Raw genomic sequence first — 20,413 nt, 5'->3', positions numbered from 1 at the left:
CAGACCCTGATGAAACGCCGAATAATGTCTACGCTGTTTGCCAAGGCCTTTTTTCTAGACACTAGGCCTAAATGGGTTAAAACGAGTGTACATGTGTACAGCTCCCCTGTTTACCTAGCGCAACCCCATAAAAAGACACACACATTTATTTAATCCTTTAACACTTAGATACCTATTTTTACACTTATGTAGTCCCTTAGAATGTTTGATTTTATTTAAGACCTCTCTTACTAGATTCAAGTTTTAAAGGCTTCATTTCCAACCCTTAGATACTGATGAGCAGCAAACAGCATAAAACCTGAACAGACTGAGAGTTACTCGCAGGCTGTTCTGGTTTTATGCTGTTTGCACATAGCCATTTTCACTTTGCTTGTGAGACAGGGGTAAAAACAAAACCCTCCCAATCCACCCCACAAGTATAAATAGGTAAGAGCTGTGATGAGACACCTGTATTTTTTTTAAGCTGCATTTAATGATTAAGAACTAATCGCCCACTTAATTTATATGATCAATTGGGTCTATATTTTGAAATTCTCAAATTAACTGCCCTTTAAAAATATTGAAACAATGACAATCATCTTATTCTAAATATAAAACAGTCCTAATTGTTCCAAAAGCAAAACACAAGGGACAAAATTGTCACAAAACCAGGTTTTCATTGTGAAAAAAAATCTGATAAAGGGAGAAAACTCAAACTGAACTTTTGAAATGAACAAACAAAATTAACCCCCTTTTGTAAGTTTGTTTTTAAAAAAAAATCTATTTTTAGTCGTGGCGACCTTGACATTGGAGATATTGACGTGATTCTTTCGTGCGACACACCGTCCCATGATGGTGAACAAATGTGCCAAATGATTTTAAAATCTCACAATGAATGACATAGTTATGGCCAGGACAAGCTCATTTATGGCCATTTTTGACCTTTGAACTCAAAGTGTGACCTTGACCTTGGAGATATCGACGTAATTATTTCGCGCGACACACCGTCCAATGATGGTGAACAAATGTGCCAAATGATTTTAAAATCTGACAATGAACGACATAGTTATGGCCCGGACAAGCTTGTTCCGCCCGCCCGCCCGCCCGCCAGCCCGCCAGCCAGCCAGCCAGCCAGCCAGCCAGCCAGCCCGCCCGCATTCGCCAATCTAATAACCAGTTTTTTCCTTCGGAAAACCTGGTTAATGATAAACTCCATTCCCTTTTCATAATACAGACACGGATGACAAGCTGGGGCTATTTCCTGGAAAAGTTTAAACCTTTGCATGCTGGGAAATTTGTCGTCTGCTAAAATGTCGTCTGCTGAATTTCTAAAATTAGCATTTTCTTCGATTTTTTTCAAAGAACACTATCAGAATAGCAAACAGTTTGGATCGTGATGAGACGCCACGTTCTGTGGCGTCTCATCTGGATCCAAACTGTTTGCAAACGCCTTCAAAATCCGGTTCCCGCACTGAAAGGGTTAAGTTTCACTCTTTCCCACTCAGAAGCAAAGTGAAAATGGCTTTTGCAACCAGCATATAACCAGAACAGCCTGCGAGTATCTCACAATCTTTTCAGGTTTTATGCTGTTTGCTGCTTATCAGTTTCTAAGGGTTGGAAATGAAGCCTTTGAAACTTGAATCTAGTAAGATAGGTCTTTAAATAAATTAAACTTTCTAAAAATACGTATCTGAGAGGGTTAAAATATGACTGATTTGTAAGTGGAAAAAAGCCTTGATGGTCAACATGTTCCTTTAATAAAGATACAAAGAAAAAGAATAAAAATAAATAAACTACAGTTATAAAATATATTGGCACTAAGTACATATGATTATTCTTTGAAAATCTTTTCATCTTTATTTTAATTTTTCATATTTGGCGTTAAATAAGGGCTTGATATTTGTTATTAACAATAAAGAGTTTCATCCTAATGCATTGATAAAACCCTATTATAAAATTAAATTTTTATGCTCAATTATTTTCCCAGTAATTCTACGCCCCAAATGAAATGTTAAGCAGGACGTATCTAAAAGCTGATGGTCCATGTTAACAAGACCACCACATATAACGGGTGCCAACGCTAGGCTGCGGGTGCAGTTTTGAATAAATGAAAGCTTGTCAGAATTATTTTTTTTAGAGGTCACAGTGACCTAGACCTTTGACCTAATGACCCCAAAATGGGTGTGGCGTGTAGACTTCATCAAGGTGCATCTACATATGAAGTTTCAAAGTTGTAGGTGGAAGCACTTCGATTTTAGAGCCAATGTTAAGGTTTTAGCATGACGCTGGCGGACAGTTTACAGCGGACGACGAGCTGGCTATGACAATACCTTGGGTTTCGAAAACAGCCCAGCTAAAAATGAGGGTGAGTGAGGGAAGCACACACGTGTCATGCTTACATGTCATCATCAATATCATCATCATCAACAACTGTGCTGATTGACCCTGTATCGGAACCTGCATAACTTTCCTCTCTGGAAGCCATAATACCAAACAGTAACGTATATGGACCTTTTAAATCTAGTTTTATTTTTATTTTTAATAAATAAGTAAAAAAACAAAACAACAGGACATCCGTAACAAAAAATGCCCATGTGTGTAAAATTAAAAGTTAAGTTCGACATTAATAACTTTTGTATTTTCGGAATAAAATCGTTAAAAGAAAAGGAGCACACCCTTGACAACACCCTAGATAATCTTACCTGGAAGACTCTGAAGGGTGCGCGACACGCGAGTCAGTGAAAGTGAAGACGCCCTGGCTCTCTTGGAACCGATTGGGAATAGCACCAAGGTCATCTGAAAGAAAGAAATCTTCATCAACCATGTTTTCAATTAGCGTATTAACCCTTTATCCCTAAGAAACATATTTGGATGCATTTGTAGTCGCTTAGAAAATTAAATTAAATTAAATACCTTTTTTATTGAAATTCAAGTTTTAAACACTTCATTTCCAATGCTTAGATACTGATGAGAAGCAAACAGCATAAAACCTGAACAGACTGAGAGTTACTCGCAGGCTGTTCTGGTTTTATGCTGGTTGCAAAAGCCATTTTCACTTTGCTTCTTATGGGGGAAAGGGTTAAATCTGGCACCAGTAGGACAACATGAAAAGAACCAGAATGGTATTAACTATTGTAATGTACATATGGGCCACGGTCTGGGAGAATGGGGCTTAATGCATAAAGTATCGTCCCAGTCTGCACAGGCTAATCAGTCTGTTTAGGTTGTATGCTGTTTGCTGCTCATCAGTAAGTACTAACTAAGGGTTGGAAATCAAGCCTTAAAAAATTTGAATTTAGTAAGAAAGGTATTTATTTAAATGTAACTTTCTTTGGGCCTTCAAATGAGTCAAAAAACGTATCTATGTGGGAAAGGGTTAATGGTATTTTTTTGTTAAGAAAGTCCATTCCTAGCGAAAAATTTGGTTGAGGCTAAAAGTGTCAACCCTGCTAAGCCTGTGCGGACTGCACAGGATGATCTGGGCCAAAACTTTACACACATGCATTAAGCACTATTTTCCCTTTGCTAGGATTATATATATTTTTTCTCACAAAAGCATCCAGTACCATAAAATTCCTCAAATTATTTCACACACACACTCACCATCCTCCTCATAATCTGAGAGTGTGTAGACCTCAGGCTCAGACTCGGGGATCTTCTTCTCTCCCTTGATGTGGACACCCGGTCTCGACTCGAATATTGCCCCCAGGTGTGGAGTGGCCAACATCTGCCACTTGCGGAGAGTTACAGAACCTGAAAACAACCAACAAAGAAGTTTAGTTAGAATTCACATGGAGTTTAAAAGAGAAAACATGTGTATTCTGAAATATGTCGGAATACATAAATTATAAAAAAGATGTTTTGCCAAAATTGGAAACAGACAACATCCAAGCGATCAAGAATCTGCAAGGTTTTGAAACATTAGCAAGGAAGTAAGGGCAACCATATTGACAGACTGTCTCCAATTTTGCAAAGGAGTACATATCACTGGCATTCTTGGATAATGGAACTTCACCCTTTCAGCGCTGGAACCGAATTGTGAAGGCCTTTGCAAACAGTTTGGATCCAGATGAGACGCCACAGAACGTGGCGTCTCATCAGAATCCAAACTGTTTGCTATTCTTATAGTATTCTTTGAAAAAATTCTAAGAAAATGCTAATTTTAGAAATTCAGCAGACGACATTTTAGCAGACGACACATTTCCCAGCATACAAAGGGTTAATTCATGTGAGTAGTGTCGTCACGGATAAGCCTTTGCAGTCTTCATAAGCAAATCAGGGGCAAGACATTCGGGTCTTATCAGGGGCAAGACATTCGGGTCTAATCAGGGGCAAGACATTCGGGTCTAATCAGGGGCAAGACATTCGGGTCTAATCAGGGGCAAGACATTCGGGTCTAATCAGGGGCAAGACATTCGGGTCAAATCAGGGGCAAGACATTCGGGTCTAATCAGGGGCAAGACATTCGGGTCTAATCAGGGGCAAGACATTCGGGTCTAATCAGGGGCAAGACATTCGGGTCTAATCAGGGGCAAGACATTCGGGTCTAATCAGGGGCAAGACATTCGGGTCTAATCAGGGGCAAGACATTCGGGTCTAATCAGGGGCAAGACATTCGGGTCTAATCAGGGGCAAGACATTCGGGTCTAATCAGGGGCAAGACATTCGGGTCTAATCAGGGGCAAGACATTCGGGTCTAATCAGGGGCAAGACATTCGGGTCTAATCAGGGGCAAGACATTCGGGTCTAATCAGGGACAAGACATTCGGGTCTAATCAGGGACAAGACATTCGGGTCTAATCAGGGGCAAGACATTCTGGTCTAATCAGGGGCAAGACATTCGGGTCTCATCAGGGACAAGACATTCGGGTCTAATCAGGGGCAAGACATTCGGGTCTAATCAGGGGCAAGACATTCGGGTCTAATCAGGGGCAAGACATTCGGGTCTAATCAGGGGCAAGACATTCGGGTCTAATCAGGGGCAAGACATTCTGGTCTAATCAGGGGCAAGACATTCGGGTCTAATCAGGGACAAGACATTCGGGTCTAATCAGGGGCAAGACATTCGGGTCTAATCAGGGGCAAGACATTCGGGTCTAATCAGGGGCAAGACATTCGGGTCTAATCAGGGGCAAGACATTCGGGTCTAATCAGGGGCAAGACATTCGGGTCTAATCAGGGGCAAGACATTCGGGTCTAATCAGGGGCAAGACATTCGGGTCTAATCAGGGGCAAGACATTCGGGTCTAATGGACTTTTTTAATTTGTAAATGACAATCCAGTCTAAGCTGAAAGTATTGTCCCTGATGAGCCTGTGCGAACCGTGTGACCATTTGTAACGCACATTCATTAAGCCCCAAATTCACACAGTTGCTCAAATACAGTGATGTGTAACCTTCGAGGGGCTTCACTATACGCAGTTTCTCTGGCATCTTGTAGTAGTGGCCACTGCCAGTCATGGAGAGATAGCCACTGTTGGCTGAGACCTGACTGTCGGGGCTGGGACAGCGCCCTGGGGTTGTGGACTCGGTGTCCGACCTCTCCATCACATCACTGTTCACCCTGGTCATGAATATGTTAACAAAATGTTTTTTATATTAAATAATTATATTTTTCAATAATAATAATCTTATTACAATTATGTCATAATAATGATAAATAATAAAAAATATAATGTGGGTTATTGCCTTTTTTTTAGATTATATTATTAGTTATATTATAATCATTTTATAATAATAATAATAACAATGAAAATAAAATAATTATAAAAATATGTATATGAATATTAATAATAAATTTATCACGAGTCTTTTCCAATTTTTGTTTTATATCTAAAAAATTAACAGAAATAACTCACAAAAAATGTAAAACACTAAGGAATGACACAGTTATATGGGTAAAACTGTGTAAATTGAAATTGAATAAATTCAAAATTAAATATTTGTGTACCCATATTTTTTATAAAACACAAGTATAATATAAACAAATATATTTATTTACAACAACATAATAAAATTAATGATATTTCACACAAAAAAGTTTTACCTTTCTCTCAATTGTTCTCGTTCCTTCTGTTGTTTGGCATAATCTATCTCATTGAGTTCGTTAGCTCTCCTTAGCGATAGTCTCCTCAGTGCCATCTGCAGATCATTGCCACCCTGGACACCCAGACGCTTGTTGCCACTGGAAACGAAAGATGTCCAGTTCTCAACCTTTCCCACTCACAAGCATAGTGAAAATGGCTATATGCAACCAGCATAAAACCAGAACCAGTAACTTGCAGGCTGTTCAGGTTTTATGACGTTTGCTGCTCATCAGTATCTTTGGGTTAGAAATGATTCCTTAAAAACTTGAATCTATTAAGAAAGCTCTTTAATTTAATTTTCTCTTCCCAGTTTTTGTTTAAGGAGTATTAAGCCTTCATGTAAAAAAAAATAAAAATGATTATGTGCCCATAAAAAAACACAAAAACAAGAAGCTGCCTTCAATAAACGCATATGCGTCAGTGGAAGTCTGTCTCTTCCGTATTGATTCATTGTCCTATTTGAATAAATCTACGTCAAAAAGGTCAATTTCAAGGTAAAAATGTGGTCAATATAGGTTGGTGTAATAAGTGTTCATATATAACATCCATGCAAGTATAAAAGCTTTGTAGCAAGTGGTATTGATGTTTAGACACACCACAATATTTTGAATTAATCCAGAATGTGGACCTTCTGAGTTTGTCTGCGTCTAAAATGAGGTCAATGTCAATGTGGAAATATGTTGAGATGATGTAGATGAGTCAATAGTGCGTCAGATGTGTCAAGACATCAAGTATTCAAGTATTAAAGGTTTGCATGAAGCATTAAATATGTTTGATAAAGCATGTCACGTTAGGTTAACCTTGTACAGAAAAAAGAAAAAGCGAAAGAACAAATCAACAGACAGGCCGTTTGCTATATCATGCCTCCCAGCAGTTGTAGAAATAGGGAAATTAAAAGACTTGTGCTTTTTTGTATAAAGTAGTTAAAACTGCTGGTGAACTTTAACTAGAAAATTAAATTTTAGGGGTATATAATATATATTTTTCAGCCAATATCATGTACCCGTGCAGTGACTCCATGTCACTGGCATGCAGATCGGAGACCCCAGACTCGTTGTCACTGAAGTACATGGAGCTTCTATTCGACACAGAGCGAGAATCCTCAGCCTCGGCTCCTAGGAGGCTTGCACTGGAAAACCAAATTGAAAAAATTGACTATTTCTTCCAAAAAATAATTGAGAACTAGAATGAAAACTTCCATTGGTAATTCGTTGTGAAACAGATTTATAGTTTCCTCTGGAAAATATTTGAGAAAAAAAGACTTTTGATTTTCTCTGGAAAATAATTGTGAGAAATCTTTTGTCATATGTAAATGTAAACAAGAGCACCGCATAACGGGTGCCCGGCTACGGGTGCAGTTTTGAATAAATGAAAGCTTGTCAGATTTTTTTTTTTAAGAGATCACATTGACCTTGACCTTTGACCTAGTGACCTAAAAATGGGTGTGGCGTGCAGAACTTATCAAGGTGCATCTACATATGAAGATTCAAAGTTGTAGGTGGAAGCACTTTGATTTTAGAGCAAAATGTCAAAGTTTTTTAGCACGCCGCCAGCGGACTGCGGATGCCTGACGACACGAGGAGCGGCTATGACAATACCTCGGGTTTTCCCCGAAAACAGCCGAGCTAAAAAATTAATGCATGGAGGGGGCTGCCATCCCTAACCCACCCTGGAGCGTCTGAAAAATATTCCATGGAAAGCACTGAGTGAACTAGACTGAACAATTCAAATGGAAGTTTATTGAGAACAAGAAATGTGTTTGTCAGAAACACTATGTCCCCTTCTGCGCCGCTTTGATTTAGTTTTTTTTACCTTTGACCTTAAAGAATGACCTTGACCTTTTACCACTCAAAATGTGCAGCTCCATGAGATACACATGCATGCCAAATATGAAGTTGCTATCTTCAATATAGCAAAAGTTATTGCAAAATGTTAAAGTTGGCGCAAACAGACCAACAGACAGGGCAAAAACAATATGTCCCCCACTATAGTGGTGGGGGACATAAAAATATTGATAATTTCCCATTGAACTCCCCCCTTCAAAACAAACCTGATAATTTTCTCTAGAAATTAATGGTTAAAAAGACTGACAATTTCCTCTGGAAATCCTAGAGAAAAAGAATTAATATTTTTTTCGCCTCAGTACCTACTAAGATTGAATTTGAAAATCAGGATACAAAAATATTGATGATTCCCTTGGTGTATGAAATACAAGATAATCAATTGTTTTTTTTTTGTTTGGATGTGAAAACAAGGAATATCCTCACTATAAAGGGAGACTACTAAGTTAATTGCGAAAAAGACTGATACATAAGTAAAATAGATCATGTTGGCTGTGTTACTGTTTGATGACATGATACAAAGTGAAAACACGTCTTAATAAAAACTTTGTGTTGTACAACGTATTAAGCTTTGACTTGAAATGAAAGAGTATTCAGGGATTTCAATTTAATCAGAATCCTGCTTTTTGATGCAAGCATTTTGCAATTTTGTCACTTCTGACTTCTTAAATTATTAACATTGCATCATTTTGATGCAAATGTCACCGTGAAAATAACATAAAATGTATTATATATTTAGCAAATTGTTGATTTTTAGTTAATCTTAAGCAAGCAAGTAATACAAAGAAACATTTGCATAACAATCAACAAATATCCAGCAACAAAATATGTAGACTTCAGTATTTTGACCCCTGAACATTTCATTTGACCCCTACAATTTTGACCACGGGATCACTTGACTCCTAGTTTTTAAAAGCTATTGAAATCCCTGGTTTTAAACGAACACAGATTTTAATTATTTGAGCCTTGTTCTGAGACAAGAATATCAGTGAAACTGATGGATGCTCCCCGATGATGCGCTTTGTCAATCTATGTGTTAATAACCACCTAAAACAAGAAAAGTGTTTGTAAGAAACACTATGTCCCCTTCTGCGCCGCTTTGATTTAGTTTTTTTGACCTTTGACCTTGAAGGATGACCTTGACCTTGACCTTTTACCACTCAAAATGTGCAGCTCCATGAGATCCACATGCATGCCAAATATGAAGTTACTATCTTCAATATAGCAAAAGTTATTGCAAAATGTTAAAGTTGGCGCAAACAGACCAACAGACAGTGCAAAAACAATATGTCTCCCACTATAGTGGTGGGGGACATAAAAATCTATTATTAGCCTCGGTGACCTTGACCCCAGTGACCTCAAAATATATAAGAGATCGGTAAAGTATTGAAGGTGCTATGAGAAACTGTCAAAAAAGTGTGATGGAAAAATCTATTATTAGCCTCGGTGACCTTGACCTTGACCCCAGTGACCTCAAACCTCATCAAAAGGTAGAGGTTCATGCAAGGTACCTACATGCCAAATATGAAAGAAATCGGTAAAGAAATGAAGGTGCTATGAGAAACTGTCAAAAAAAGTGTGACGGAAGGAAGGAAGGAACTACAAACTGGCAACTATATGCTCCACCGAAAATATTTCGGGGAGCATAAAAACAGGGCTTTATGCATGTGCGTAAAGTGTCATCCCAGATTAGCCTGTGAAGTCCGCACAGTCTAATCAGGGACGGCACTTTCTGCCTAAACTTGAATTTTGGTAAGGAGGGACTTCCTTTAAACTAAAAATACCATAAAAGCAGACTGCAGACTGCACAGGCTAATCTGGGACGACACTTTACGCACATGAATTAAGCCCAGTTTTCTCAGAACGCGGCTCATTTTCAACTTGACAATTACAAATCTTCAACTGCAACCACCCACCTTGCAGAGGACTGCCTGCATGCCGACCTCACAGCCTTGGCCGTCTCAAATACTTTCCAGGTGTGCTTCCTAAAAGTAAGGGAGGTACCGGTACTGCATTTATTTTCCCACTTAGCGGCAAAGTAAAAATGGTTATATGCCAACAGCCTTAAACCACAACAGCCTGCGAGTACCACGCAGTCTGTTCAGGTGTCATGCTGTTTGCTGTTTATCAGTATCAATGGGTTGGATATGAAACTTTAAGAAATTGAATCTAGTAAGAAAGGGCATAGATTTAATTTTATTTTTCAACTGACTTCAAAAGTCCCTGATTAGCCTGTGTGGACTGCACAGGCTAACCTGGGACGACACATTACACACATGCATTTCTCCTTCTTTCATCTGATTTCATCCTTATGAATGCTTAGAGTACTTCACAAAAAGTTATTATAAACTAAGCTTTGTCTTACACAGCCACAATGTATTAAGCCCCATTTTTTCCCAGAGCAAGGTTGATTTATTTTGATTTTTCCTGATATCATTACTTAGCCTATATGTCAGCTTACCTTCTCTCCATGGGAGAGTACCCTTTGGGGTAGTCAACCTCACTACGCAGGGAGTTCTCGAGCTCAGAGGCCAGGGATTCCCCTGTAGAGTTGTGAAGCGATGATGACATGAACCCATTACGCACAACAGACGGACGCTCACGACTTCTGAACTTGCGAAGTTCTTCCTGGGTCTCTTCCAGTAAGGCCAATAACTCTTCATTCTTCTCCTTCAAGTCGGCAATCTGCAACATTAATACATGTATTTTAACCTCACATTGTTAATGAGGTTTTTAAGCATGTGCGTAAAGTGTCATCCCAGATAAGCCTTTGCAGTTTGCACACACTAATCATCAACAACACTTGCTGCTTTAACTTGATTTTCGTCAAGAACAGTCTTCATACGAAAAAACAAATATCAAGAGCACCACATAAAGGGTGCCAACGCTTGGCTGCAGTTGCAGTTTTGAATAAATGAAAGCTTGTCAGAATTTTTTAATTTTTTTTTAGAGGTCACAGTGACCTTGACCTTTGACCTAGTGACCCAAAAATGGGTGTGGCGTGTAGAACTCATCAAGGTGCAGCTATGTATAAGTTTCAAAGTTGTCGGTGGAAGCACTTTGATTTTAGAGCCCATGTTCAAAAGGATAACAAAATAATAAGGTTTAAGCATGATGCGGACAGCCGACGACACAACACGACACAACGAGCTGGCTATGACAATACCTCGGGTTTTCTCCAAAAACAGCCAAGCTAAAAATGGAAAGTGTCGTGCCTGATTAGTTTATGTGGAATGCATAGGCTAATCTGGGAGGACACTATGCGCATGCATTTAATACCCTGTTCACAGAGCCAGGCTCATTCTTATACATTCCATATTTGATGAATAAGGTGTAAAACATAAAGCACTTAAAATATTTTATCAGTAGTCAAGCATTATTTGAACATGAACATCACAACAATTTTTATTCATCATGGAATTACAGATAAACAAGTGCTGTTTGTAAAACATGCATGCCCCCCATATGGGCTGTCAGTTGTAGTGGTAGCCATTGTGTGAATACGTTTTTTGTCACTGTGAACTGAAAATCAATAGGGGTCATCTGCCAGTCATGATCAATGTGCCTATGAAGTTTCATGATCCTAGGCGTAAGCGTTCTTGAGTTATCATCCGGAAACCATTCGGTGGACGGACCAACGGACAGACAGACGGACGGACGGACCGACCAACCGACATGTGCAAAACAATATACCCCCTCTTCTTCGAAGGGGGACATAATAAACAGAATAAACACTATTATTCCTTCATTATTAAACAATTGTCATTTCACACATAACAACTTATGAAATTCAATACTGATCACATGTCATGCCTTTATATATGTTACTACGTTTTGATCATGTATACTCATGGACTGTATGTCTATTGTATATATCGAATAAACCCTATAGTTAGGTCCAAAATTTAGTCAAGTTACATATTTTACCGTTTCATATTTTTCTTGGCTAAGTAACCAATGTGACATTACAGACGATTGGCTTATCTGCTTTGTACTATTAAACAGGAATGACTTACCTAACTTAGAAAGCAACCTTGAGAGTCATGGACCACTTTTACATTTTTCTGATTATCTCCCTTGCGCTATTTCTCCAAAGTCTAATGACTTACCTCCCTTGAATTATATCTCCACCTAAGGATGAATAAACAAACTCCCTTGTTATATTTCTCCACAAAAAACATTAATCACTACCTCCCTTGTAATATTCCTCCACAAAATTGGATTGACTTACCTCCCTTGGAATATGTCACCATAAAACATGAATGACTTACAAATAAACCTGCCTTGTGATATTCCTCCACAAAACAAAAATTACCTCCCTTGTGAGGTAGTTCTGGGAGTCATGTGCTTTCTCTTATGATTTATACTTATCTCCCTTGTAATATTTCTCCACAAAATAGGAATTATTTACCTCCCTTGTAATATTTTTTCCTAAAAATCAATGACTTACCTCCCTTGTGAGGTAGTTCTGGGAATCATGTGCTGCCTCCAGGGTTTTATGCAGATCCATGTTTTCAGCAGTAAGCTGAAACACAAACAACATTAGTGAGATTGAAATACTGTGCTTGAAGGTAAATTATGAAACATTATATTTACCAAACTATTAAAATGTCAAATGTTTTGATCATCATTAGTAGACAACAGTTAACTATTATGACATGCGCCTTTTTTGTAGACTTCCAATGTATGAGAGCTTCAATTCGTTTTAACATGGCATGCTTCTTTTTGTCAAAGAAGAAAACCCAGTGAGGGTTATTTTTTTATAGTTATTGGCAGAGCCAAAAATTGTGAAACTAATTTAGAACAAGAGATGTGTTTGTCAGAAACACATTGCCCCCCTATAGCGCCGCTTTGAAATAAAATTTCAATATATCATTTGGCAGGTTTAGAAATAAGCTCCCTTTTAAAGCTTTTTACTTCCCTTGGATTGTATTTTTTGACTTTTGACCTTGAAGGATGACCTTAACCTTAAAATTTGTTTTTGATTATATCCTTTTTATAAATATTACTTCTCTTGTGAACATGATCTGTACCTGCCAAATGATATAAAATAGAAATTCTCTCCCTTTAAAGCTTATTACTTCACTTGGAATCTTTTGACCTTGAAGGATGACCTTGACCTTTCACCACTCAAAATGTGCAGCTCCATGAGATACACATGCATGCCAAATATCAAGTTCCTATCTTCAATACTGCAAAAGTTATGGCCAATGTTAAAGTTTTCGGAAGGACGGACGGACAGACAATTTAAATGCTATATGCCACCCTATGGGTGGCATAAAAATTCATAATATTATAATCTGACATCATTTGCTCAATTTATGCCAATAACAATTTTGTTTGATCATACTATGCCTCACACTTCTAATTTAATTCCTACGCATTTATGCTCTTGACTGAGGTCAATTCAACAACAAACTATGATAAAAACATATAATATTGTAACCCTATCCCACTCATGCACTGTGCATAAAACCTGAACAGACTGCGAGAACCTTGCTGGCTGTTCAGGTTTTATGCTGTTTGCTTCTCATCAGTATCTTAGGATTGGAAATGAAGACTTTAAAACCTCAATCTATTAAGAAAGTTCTTCAATTTGATTTGATTTTATAAGGGAATGCAAACATGTTAAAGAGTCTACATAAGTGGTAAAGTGTTAAATAAGCAAGACTACAAGGCCAAGATACAGTTCTGATGTGATTCTGGAGTGCTATGTATGATCTGGTGTAGCAGGTCGATTCAAGAAGAAACTATGATTAGAAAATATGACTTAAATAAGCAAGACTACATGTAAAATCACATACATTTCTGACATGTTTCTGCAGTGCTATGATCATATCACATACAGTTCTGAAACATTTCTGCAGTGCTATGATCATATTACGCACAGTTCTGATGCGTTTCTGCAGTACTATGATCATATTACATACAGTTTTGATGCGTTTCTGCAGTGCTATGATCATATTACATACAGTTTTGATACGTTTCTGCAGTGTTATGATCATATTACCGTAAATCTACGAATATAATACGCACTTTTTTACCTGCCGATTTTTTCTTCAAGTAGGGGGTGCGTATAATATACGAGTTTAGAGCAGAACAAAAATTTTCCTGTGCAAATTTTCAACTTAATCCCTGTTATTTGCTTTGCGGCCAGCCATTTTGAACTACACCATTACATCAAAGGGGTGCAACAGGGCTCGCGCTGTCGTTCGCCATTTGAGTCATTTGCGAAAATATTGAGAATTTGGCTCAATAAAAATCTTATTTGTGAAAATGCGAAAATCTAGTTAAATTTCATTGAAAACATCCGCCATTTATATCGGACTGGTTTTCTATATTTGTCTCTTTGTTTTAATGAAATTGTTCGCAATTCGAACAGTAAACGAAACCCGGTCTGTACCCGATTATTAGACATCGCTTGACCTTATTGTTATTGAAATGCGCATGGTAGCTGGCCAATCAACATTGAGCTTGCTTACACATGAAATGACGTTGTCGAATGAAACCTGAGAAGGGGAGGAGCTATCGGATAATATTGGGTCAATCATGCGCAGACACTGCATACTTCGAATACACAGTTAATATCGTCTTCTGCCTACAAAATAGTGACTGGAGGCTAAGTCGTATAAAGAGATTAGCAAATGAAAAAAACAACTGACAAAACCCGTAAATAAATATTTCTTAGCTGACCACTATTTATCTTTCTACCGCATATTTACCATATCTGAAGTAAAGAGTGGTAATTAAATAATTAGTTTTATGATGCTAATAGAGTCTATTACACATGTCTGTCGATTGCCGATTTAATTGAAAGGTGATAATTAATTAATTTGTTTTTTACTCCCAAACTAGCCTTAATGACAGCAGCGTATTTTTATTAAAGATATCATGAAAAACACGAGCGGTTTAATTGTATTTTAAGCTATATTAAAGTATCGAGTTTGTAAGGCCACGACTTTTATATTTCTTGGTTTACAAAACCGCCGACCCTAATTTTCGGAAAATGGGAAAAAAAATAAAATCGGAAAATCGTCTTTTTTTTAAATATTTTATTCCCGACCGCACTGCAAAACGAGCGAAACGAGAAAAAAAACGATCCGGTTTGAGTACGGTTGCGAATAAAATCAAGTAAGTACAATCAACGATTGGTTCACATATATTCAATTGCAGAGATCGGGATATTTTTCAATGTGACACATTACAGTATGTACCAGTCCTTTTATGGGCACTTCTCAAAATTTATTTCGGGTAAAAATTACAGACAATAAGAAAATCAGCGTCAGTCAAATGTCGACCCCATCAAAATTTATGTCCGTGTCTGTGACTTAACTATATTGTTTAACATGTTAATTATATTAAACAAACCCGATAGTATTTGATAATTAGTATAAATAATCCAATAAAACACTGCCATTATTTACGATATATGTGTTTAGGAATTTTGTAAATACGTCCGCCATAGTTTATAGGAACTGTACAGAAAGTTTGGAAATCGGAACAAATCGGTATATCTCGGAAAATCATTGATAAATGTATTTGTCGTTTCAACGCTTTGGGCCGAGTAATTTCGGCAAATCGGAACTCAACTTGTGTAAAACACTAGCTCAATTAACCGTTAAACTCCGCCTCCGTTCTCTGCAAAAGATTCGAAGGCGGAGCTATGCACGTGCTTTTATTAAATTGGAGGATTGCAATTGAGAACCAAACACACAATTGATTCGGCATGTTGATTGCAAGACAAAGGAAGCCAATTTTTTTCGGCGCGAAATTTGTCGCTTTATTGCTTCCGACAGAAAGCGGCTTTCCTTTGATGACGTCAAACTGTCAATTCACACAGACTGCACATTTTCGGAAGACTTTAACTGACTCCTTGTTTACAATTCCAGTAAAAAAAAACACTTGCTAACATTAAACTTTGGATTAAATTATCAAAATAAAGCAAAAGCGAAGTTGACAAATATGATTAAATTAATTCGCGTCAGTTCAAATAAGACGTTTTGCGTTGTAAATCAACGAGTTTTCATGACAACAACAACTTTGACAAACATTACCGCGACGACGCATGGATCGATCTACCTCGATTTTTTTTTTCATGTACGATCTCATAAGTCGAGTAAGAGCAAACACATACCGGGTAATTTGTGTATGAGTAGTTTATCTTATATAAGATTTATGCAACGGGCATCGCATTGCGTAATGGTGCGCATCCAATTATGGAAATGAAGCGCAGTTTTTCGTTTTAATGGGAGAAGAACGCATGTCATGTAATGCAGTGTTTAAAATTGCCTGATGTTACATAAGGTGCTGTTAGGACTCATTTTATTGGAAGATATAGATGTGTTTCATTGCATAATTTGATTTTTTGTCTCTGTGTTTAAGGTTATAAAAGATATGTTGTCTTTGTTCTGATGTTATTAGTATTAACATTTTTTTTCAATGATGTTTTTTTTTTTTTTTTTTTTTTCGACCGCCCGATGGACCATTTTCAAAATAATTTTTGTAAACCAATAAAAAAAAAAGTCGTGGCCTAACTCGAAAAAAGAAAAAGTAATTCATCTAGACAACTATAACAAGGGACAAAATTGTCACAAAACCAGGTTTTCATTGTGAAAAAAAAATCTGATAAAGGGAGAAAACTCAAACTGAACTTTTGAAATGACCAAAAAAAATTAACCCCCTTTGTAAGTTTTTTTTTTTTTTTTAAATCTATTTTAGTCGTGGCGACCTTGACATTGGAGATATTGACGTGATTCTTTCGTGGGACACACCGTCCCATGATGGTGAACAAATGTGCCAAATGATTTTAAAATCTCACAATGAATGACATAGTTATGGCCAGGACAAGCTCATTTATGGCCATTTTTGACCTTTGAACTCAAAGTGTGACCTTGACCTTGGAGATATCGACGCAATTATTTCGCGCGACACACCGTCCAATGATGGTAAACAAATGTGCCAAATGATTTTAAAATCTGACGATGAACGACATAGTTATGGCTCGGACAAGCTCATTTATGGCCATTTTTGACCTTTGAACTCAAAGTGTGACCTTGAACTTGGAGATATCGACGTAATTATTTCGCGCGACACACCGTCCAATGATGGTGAACAAATGTGCCAAATGATTTTAAAATCTGACAATGAACGACATAGTTATGGCCCGGACAAGCTTATTCCGCCAGCCCGCCAGCCAGCCAGCCCGCCAGCCAGCCAGCCAGCCCGCCCGCATTCGCCAATCTAATAACCAGTTTTTTCCTTCGGAAAACCTGGTTAAAAACGGAAGTAACCATTTTGTCTTCTTATTACTTAATTATTATTATAATTATTATCGTCCCAAATATTGTCAAATTGAATTAAACGTGAAAACAAAAAACAGCGTCTCTGCTTCTTTCTTTATTATATTATGACTGCTTGACCCGGATGTCAACAAGGGGCCCGTGTGCTATGGGTAACAATCAATGGTAATATAAACAATAGACAGAGATATTTATTATGCAACTGTCATAACAACAGCACTATAACACATCCCGATCAATATACAGGGGTAACAGATAGTTGACAACATCAAATTGATTTGCTATTTTCACAACATAAAAATATAATGACACATTTTTTCGGAAATGGCCGATTTCGGACACTGATTTTTTTAGTGCGTATTTAACTTGGATTTTCAATTTTTAACGATAAATTTTGACCAAACTCGGGGGTGTGTATTATGCACGAGGGCATATTATATTCGTGGATTTACAGTACGTACAGTTCTGATACGTTTCTGCAGTGCTATGATCATATTATGTACAGTTCTGATACGCTTCTGCAGTGCTACAATCATATTACAAACAGTTCTGATACATTTCTGCAGTGCTACAATCATATTACAAACAGTTCTGATACATTTCGGCAGTGCTATGATCATATTACGTACAGTTCTGATGCCTTTTTGCAGTGCTATGATCATATTACATACAGTCCTGAAACATTTCTGCAGTGCTACGATCATATTACATACAGTTCTGATACATTTCTGCAGTGCTATGATCATACGGTACGTACAGTTCTTATGCGTTTCTGCAGGGCTACGATCATATTACATACAGTTCTGATACATTTCTGCAGTGCTATGATCATACGGTACGTACAGTTCTGATACATTTCTGCAGTGCTATGATCATACAGTACGTACAGTTCTTATGCGTTTCTGCAGTGCTATGATCATATTACATACAGTTCTGATACATTTTTGCAGTGCTATGATCATACGGTACGTACAGTTCTTATGCGTTTCTGCAGGGCTATGATCTGGTGTAGCAGGTTTGAAATCTCGTCCTTCTGTTCCGCACATTCCTCTGTCTTCTCTGTGAGCTCCTTGGCAAACTGGGCCAGCTGTTGGTGAACCTCCTCTGTAACAGGCAAACATGGGCTTATGACTGTATCTGAGTTTTTCGTGTGTCTAATACCATATAATTATGCCCTATAACATCCACAGCCCTTATAAAAGCCACATATCTCATTTTCCCACCCTATGCCATATAAACGCACAAGCTTTAATACCCGCCCTCCTCAATTTTTAATTCTCCATCTCTTTTAAACCATTCCCTGATAAATTCCCCGCTTTTAGTTTTCACCCTATGCCAAATAAACACGGTATGCACTTTTTTGTCAAATATTTATGAATTTATATAAAATGTGTAAAAAACTTATTATACATATATTTCAATGTACATTAAAATAAAAAGAACATGTGTCAATAAACGCTAAATAAGCCAGATATTTAATTCTGAAATCGAAAATGTCTGTACACTCAATTTCGCTAGCATGTATATCATGCATGTACGATGTGAATCTAAATTTAGTTTTACGGATCATTTTAAGTTGCTGCAATGATATCTGTTGTATAACTCACGAACACTTACTGGGATCCTAATAAAAAGACGAATGCTTCAGTTATTCTAGGAAAATATGTATGAAATATCTTCGTCACAATCGGCTCGGGCGCTAATTAGTCTTTGCTCTATTTTATGAAATTCGTCTTCAATGTATAATTTTTCTTGCCAATTTTGTGTTATTGTAACATATGTTTATCAATATATTACAATTCAACACATATAAAAATTGTGCATACCCGCTTTAATACCCCCCCTCCCCTATCAATTATCAACTCTCCATCTCTCATTTTCAACCATTCCCAATAAACAACCAACCTCTCATTTTTCCCTCATCCCTAAAAAATGCCCCCCCCAATTAAAAAAAATGTACTTAACGTGAATCTTAAAAGGAAATATTTGAAAAATGAGCTACATAGTCTAATTATAAAGTTTTTTGACATAATTATATATATTTTTAGATTTTGTTTACTCCTTTTTAGCATATGTGGTAATCTTGGAAAATCACTATTGTAACTCATTTATACACATCTGCTAACAAGGACTAACTGTCAAACGAGTAAACAATCAAATGTTCAGGGAATTAGATTTGCTCCCAAAGCTATCAGGTTTAAATCCCACCAAAGGATATTGTTTAACTTTTATCCCCTTACTTGAAGATTTTTTTTCTTCAGATATTCAAGAACAGATTATGTGTGAGAGAGTGTCTATAACTTTAAATAGAGGCTTATAAGAACATGCATTCATGATAACTTAACTGCCAATAGCTGCTAACTACCTTAAAGCTACTTGATAAATAAACAAAAAACACTTTCTACACAGGAATACAAGTTGCTACCATATGGGCAAAAGCAAATTAATGTGTTAAAATGCATAACTAACACACACTGATCATAAACTACAATTACTATCTTAACAGCGACTTGACTGAGTTCTCTCTCACAAATTCTTTTAAATCAAACAAAAGGGAATACACACCCAACTGCTGGACACAGTCGGAGACCAGCTTATGTTCGCGATCTTCCAAACCGTCTGTTGCAGATTTCAACTTTGTTGTCTGCAAATTTTAACAAGAGATGTGTTTGTCAGAAACACAATGCCCCCTACTGCGCCGCTTTGATTTTTTATATTATTATATCCCTTTTAAAAATATTACTTCCCTTGTAAAAATGATCTGTACCTGCAAAATGATAAAAAGAAATTATCTCCCTTTAAAGCTTGTTACTTCCCTTGGATCTGGTTTTCTTTTACCTTTGACCTTGAACGATGACCTTGATCTTGACCTTGCACCACTCAAAATGTGCAGCTCCATGAGATACACATGCATGCTAAATATCAAGTTGCTATCTTCAATATTGCAAAAGTTATGGCCAATGTTAAAGTTTTCGGACGGACAGACAGACTGACAGACAGTTCAAATGCCATATGCCACGCCACCGGGGGCATAAAAGCATAAATATCTTTACCATAATATGATTGATGCATTCAGATACTGACACTTAAACATCTGCATATATTTTTAATGGATACAATAATTTTAACACCTCAGGTAGAAAATTCAACCTGAGTTGCTTCCCTTTGTTGTATATCACCCGATATGGGACAAATGCTTTTTTTGTCAA

General features: G+C 37.3%; 1 protein-coding gene across 1 annotated transcript in view; it reads right to left on the bottom strand.

Moving 5' to 3' along the window:
* The window catches only part of LOC127849236 (trafficking kinesin-binding protein 1-like), a 91,710-nt gene that overhangs the window by 16,290 nt on the left and 55,007 nt on the right, over nt 1-20,413 (bottom strand). The window contains exons 7-17 of the mRNA XM_052381956.1: nt 19,770-19,848; nt 18,178-18,308; nt 12,356-12,430; nt 10,367-10,590; nt 9,822-9,890; nt 7,068-7,193; nt 6,025-6,162; nt 5,375-5,541; nt 3,583-3,732; nt 2,682-2,775; nt 2,379-2,453 (exon numbers count right to left, since the gene is read on the bottom strand). Of these exons, the coding sequence (XP_052237916.1) occupies nt 2,379-2,453; nt 2,682-2,775; nt 3,583-3,732; nt 5,375-5,541; nt 6,025-6,162; nt 7,068-7,193; nt 9,822-9,890; nt 10,367-10,590; nt 12,356-12,430; nt 18,178-18,308; nt 19,770-19,848 (1,328 nt within the window). The remainder of the gene's footprint in view (nt 1-2,378; nt 2,454-2,681; nt 2,776-3,582; nt 3,733-5,374; nt 5,542-6,024; nt 6,163-7,067; nt 7,194-9,821; nt 9,891-10,366; nt 10,591-12,355; nt 12,431-18,177; nt 18,309-19,769; nt 19,849-20,413) is intronic.

Source organism: Dreissena polymorpha, chromosome 10 (assembly GCF_020536995.1).
Source record: "Dreissena polymorpha isolate Duluth1 chromosome 10, UMN_Dpol_1.0, whole genome shotgun sequence".
Taxonomy (NCBI): domain Eukaryota; kingdom Metazoa; phylum Mollusca; class Bivalvia; order Myida; family Dreissenidae; genus Dreissena; species Dreissena polymorpha.
This window is presented reverse-complemented; position numbering and strand designations above follow the sequence as displayed.